General features: G+C 39.2%; 1 protein-coding gene across 1 annotated transcript; it reads left to right on the top strand.

The window, feature by feature from the left end:
- Window positions 1-2,002: 2,002 nt before the first annotated feature.
- LOC110138806 (large ribosomal subunit protein eL21-like) lies at window positions 2,003-2,485 on the top strand. The gene has a single exon (XM_070457097.1). The coding sequence runs from the start codon at window positions 2,003-2,005 to the stop codon at window positions 2,483-2,485; it is 483 nt and encodes a 160-aa protein (XP_070313198.1).
- Window positions 2,486-5,392: the final 2,907 nt, after the last annotated feature.

Raw genomic sequence — 5,392 nt, 5'->3', positions numbered from 1 at the left:
CAACCTTGAGAGTCCCTTGGGCTGCAAGGAGATCCAACCAGTCCATCCTAAAGGAAATCAGTCCTGAATATTCATTGGAAGGACTGATGCTGAAGCTGAAACTTCAATACTTTGGCCAACTGATGTGTATAACTGACTCATTTGAAAAGACCCTGATGCTGGGAAAGATTGAAGGCAGGAGGAGAAGGGGACAACAGAGGATAAGATGGTTGGATGGCATCACTGGCTCAATGGACATGAGTGTTGATGATGGACAGGGAAGCCTGGCATGCAGCAGTCCATGGGGTCGCAAAGAGTCAGACATGACTGAGGACTGAACTGACTGACCCAACCCCTCAGGCTTAGGTTGCCTACGATACTCTGAACAAAGGGGTTAACAATAAAAGACAGACATTACTGTGGATGTTAACTATGTCATACAGAATAAAGTTCTCATCTCTCACATGGTAAGTAATTAGTAAACAATAGCTGACCCTAAATCTGAATTCTCAGTACTCCATTTTTGGAGCTGAGGCTTTAATTGGCTCAGTATCCTGACTTCTTTTCCAGAACCTCTTTCTTTACAGTACACTTGTCTGACAATCATATACCGAGAAAGAACTGCTCCTCAAACAACTGCTCAGCATAGGTCGGGATGCCCCAGTGCAAATGTAAAGAGGGAACAGGCAAAATATGCTTAAAATGTCTTTTCTGACTTTCAGTCTCAAGTGGGACACTAAATTATTTTACTTTGCATTTATTTGATTCCTAAGATTGCTGGTCATTTTTTCAAAAAATTTACTACTCACTTGTACTTCCTATTTGGATAATTACTGGGGTTAGCTTTTTAGTTGTGAGGGTAGCACCATAATTTAATAACAGTACTAAACAGAAGTGCTTCAAGGAATATCATAAGAATAGATTCATGAAAGATGCTTGGGATTTGAACATGCACAGAAGACGGTGGAAAATATAGTTTTATTTTTCCTTTCCTGTTCTTTGTTTTCATCATATCTGACGTGCATAGTTTCCTTATTTCCACTTCTCTTTTGTTCCACAGGTAACCAGCCTGTCTTCTATTTGTAGGCTAATATTTTTTGGACTTTATTAAGATGCATTGTAATTGCAGTCTCCTTAATTGCTGCCTAATTGGTTCCTTCCTCCCCTTGGTGTATTTTTCATGCATTATTAAATTCCAACTGGCTTTCCGGAACTCATTTCGCATTCCTTCCAGACAGCTCTTCCAAAGTGAAACTGTGTGTCTCTTCGTCCCTCAGTCACCCAGGAAAGAGCACTGGGGGAATTGAGAGGATCCTTAGAAACTGCATGCTTCCTGCTATAACAATGACAGCAACAGTATCTAGCATCCCAGTCCTTCACTGCCATTCACAAGTACCCTAACCAGTAGCGACTCAGTCAGTCAGTTTCTTAAAGCAGGTGCTATTATTCCCATTCATCAAAAGAGGCATCTAAGGATCAAGGAGGTTAAATATCTTTCCCAGAGTCAAAAAGCTGTTTGGGGATTCACACCTAAATCTCTGACGTCCTGTGCTCATCCTGCCATCACTAGCTGCTTGTGTACAAAACCAAGTGGCAGGCCTATGCCCAATTAACCTCATTAGCTCTTCTACATATTGCTTATATGATTTTTCTTTTCTATCTATGAAGTCTTTCAACAGGGAAAATGGATCACAGAAAGATGAATTCATCTGAACTCAGAAGGTCTGGTTTTTTTAGTCTAACCAGCTGCAAAAGCTACTAAACACAGCTGATCTTCAGTTCCCCCATCTGTAAAGCTAAATTCTTAAGATTCATTATGTCTCCAATGTGTGTGAATTATATTTATAAAAATGGTATTGCTAAGAAGTAAGAGGTCATCAGGCTATATGACTTATAAGGCTCAGTGCTAATCTGGATTTTATTAATCTCTAAGTATCTTAAAATGGAGTGCCAGCAGACTCTCTAAAGACTTAATGCCTGAAGCTTTTCAGCTGGAACTGCCATCTTTCAGTAACTCGCCAAAATGACCAACCCAAAGGGAAAGAGGAGGGGCACCGGCTACACGTTCTCTAGGCCTTTTAGAAAACATGGAGTTGTTCCTTTGGCCACATACATGCGAATCTACAAGAAGGGTGATATTGTGGATATCAAGGGAATGGGTACTGCTCACAAAGGAATGCCCCACAAATACTATGACGGCAAAACTGGGAGAGTCCACACTGTTACTCAGCATGCTGTTGGCATCGCTGTAAGCAAACAAGTTAAGGGCAAGATTCTTGCCAAGAGAATTAATGTGTGTATCGAGCATATTAAGCACTCTAAGAGCCAAGATAGCTTCCTGAAATGTGTGAAGGAAAATGATCAGAAAAAGAAGGAAGCCAAAGAGAAAGGAACTTGGGTTCAGCTGAAGCACCAGCCTGCTCCACCCAGAGAAGCACATTTCTTGAGGACCAATGGAAAGGAACCCGAACTGTTGGCGCCCATTCCCTATGAATTCATGGCCTGATGGGTGTAAAAATAAAGACCTGGACCGCACAAGTATTTCTCTTAATTGAGTAGAGGTGTTGTGTCCAAATTCAGTGGGTGATGTCTTTTCAAATTTAGTGTTTTTTCTTCCTAAAAGATGTAAGATAGTTTGTTGGCAGTATGCTCCATTTTTTAATAAACTGCCAGATATTATTTATTTTAAAAAAAGACTTAATGCCTGAAATACTTTCTGGAAAAAATGGTAGAATTAATAAACTAATAAGAATCTCAAGCCAGCCAATAAACAACAATCAAGATCCATTCTGGAGCTCTGGGGAATTTCAAATTCTAAGGCCACTTATTGTTTATTGTACTCATATATATAGGGGCTTGCCAGGTGGCCCAATGGTAAAGAATGCATTCCAATGCAGGAGACACAGTTCAATGCTAGGGAAGATCCCCTGGAGAAAGAAACAGCAACCCACTCTAGTATTCTTGCCTAAGAAATCCCAAGGACAGAAGAGCCTGGCAGGCTACAGTCCATGGAGTCACAAAAGAGTTTCACATGACTTAGTGACTAAACAACAATTTATATATATATTAGTATATATTACACGAATAAGTCCAAAATGCTACTAAACTCCTGTAGTTTAGAATTCTAAAACTACATCAAAACAAATCTGAATCTATTAGTAATTCTTAGTTTTGCCAAGTCATGAATTTAAATTGCACATACGCTCACCCAACTGTGAGAGCAAGTTACTTAGGTAGCATGTTTAACCCCACCCTCATCTAAAATCATTTTTGCATATGTAAATAAGAGCTTCTTTATAAGGAAAACCATATTCTAAGCTGGTATTGAAAAATTTACAGTTATCTAAGAATATATCTGGTGCTAATGTAGAGTTCCATTTATTGAGTAAATTTTACCACTGCCTTTTGCATGATATGGAATAGAAAAGAAATAGGAAGCTATACCAAGACTAACAAATATGGAGGATCCATACAGATATGCTACAAAATTTCTTATTAGGAAGGTTAGTGGTAGTGATGGTAAGAATAACAGCTATCCTCCCAGAGGAAAGAAAAATATATTAGAGGTTCGAATGTAAATATGCCTCTTAGTATTGAAATTCACTCAATTATCTACCACCTTCCATGCTCTCCATGTATCTTGTTGATAAGATCCTCTCTCTCTCTCTCTATACATTCTCCATTTATTTCTCTAAACACCATTTTCCCACTGTTTAAAAAAATGTCTTGAATTCATCCTTCTTTACAGGCATTACACCTATTTCACCCTTAACTTCCTAGTTAACCTTCTGGCTCCAGCTAATCTGAGGACTTAAACTTTGTGTTCTCCAGAGAAAATGACTGAATCAATTTCTACCAAACCAATATGAGTTTAAGGGGGATTTGGTACATTCCTGATTACCCATGGTCATTTCCAGATCATTGTTATCCATCTTTCAGTCAAACTCATTGTCCTTTGAAACTAATGACATCTCCCCTCACCCTGCACTCACCATCAACTTACACCATTTTAAGAATTCCTTAATTTGATGAAGTCTCTAGATTATTTGGTGCAGTTTTTCTTTCTACCCTAATTCTTGCTTTCATCTCTGGAGATAAAATTAAAGTAACTGGATCGAAAAAGCTGCAGCTTTAACCTTAAGCCTCATTCACCCCTTTATATTCATCTCTTCTGAAGTTCAGCTGCTAATGCAGAGGGACATGTAATAAACAATATCATCTGTAGATCTGTTCCATCTTAGAAGCCAAACTGCTTTGTTACTGTGAAGTAACTGTGAGCATGACTTCCTAGCCTCTCATCTCTCTCCCCCTCATTTCCCTTCCCCTACACTTTCAAAGGATTAGATCTGATATACAGCATGCCTGAAAAACTATGTTTGGAGGTTCATAACATTGTACAGGAGGCAGTGATCCAAACAATCCCCAAGAAAAATAAATGCAAAAAAGCAAAATGGTTATCTGAGGAGGCTGACAAATAGCTGAAAAAAGAAAAGAAGCAAAAGACAAAGGAGAAAAGGAAAGATATACCCATCTGAATGCAGAGTTCCAAAGAATAGCAAGGAGAGATAAGAAAGCTTTCCTCAGTGATCAATGCAAAGAAATAGAGGAAAACAATAGAATGGGAAAGACTAGAGATCTCTTCAAGAAAATCAGAGATACCAAGGGAATATTTCATGCAAAGATGGGCTCAATAAAGGACAGAAATGGTAGGGACCTAACAGAAGCAGAGGATATTAAGAAGAGGTGGTAAGGATACACAGAAGAACTATATTAAAAAGATCTCAACCAGATAACCACGATTGTAACATCACTCACATAGAGCCAGACATCCTGAAGTGCAAAGTCAAGTGGGCCTTAGGAATCATCACTATGAACAAACCTAGTGGAGGTGATGGAATCCAGGTGAGCTCCTTCAAATCCTAAAATATGATGCTGTGAAAGTGCTGCACTCAATATGCCAGCAAATTAAAAAAACTCAGCAGTGGCCACAGGACTGGGAAAGGTCAGTTTTCATTCTAATCCCAAAGAAAGGCAATGCCAAAAAATGTTCAAACTACCACACAATTGCACTCATTTTACTAGGAAGGTCATGCTCAAAATTTTCCAAGCTAGGCTTCAAAAGTATGTGAACTGAGAACTTCCTGGTGTAAAAGCTGGATTTAGAAAAGGCACAGGCACCAGAGGTCACACTGCCAACATCTGTTGGATCACAGAAAAAACAAGGGGATTCCAGGAAAACATCTACTTCTGCTTCACTGACTATGCTAAAGGCACTGACTGCATGGATCACAACAAACTATGGAAAATTCTTAAAGATACTGGAATACCAGACCACCTTACCTGCCTCCTGAGAAACCTGTATGCAGGTCAAGAAGCAATAGTTAGAACAGACATGGAACAACGAACTGGCTCC

Source organism: Odocoileus virginianus, chromosome 28 (assembly GCF_023699985.2).
Source record: "Odocoileus virginianus isolate 20LAN1187 ecotype Illinois chromosome 28, Ovbor_1.2, whole genome shotgun sequence".
NCBI classification, from domain to species: domain Eukaryota; kingdom Metazoa; phylum Chordata; class Mammalia; order Artiodactyla; family Cervidae; genus Odocoileus; species Odocoileus virginianus.
Note: the sequence above shows the minus strand (reverse complement) of the source record. Positions and strands in the feature narration are given on the sequence as shown.

What these genes read in the sequence shown, in the direction of transcription:
- LOC110138806 (XM_070457097.1), top strand. Translation starts at nt 2,003, where the DNA reads ATGACCAACCCAAAGGGAAAGAGGAGGGGCACCGGCTACACGTTCTCT.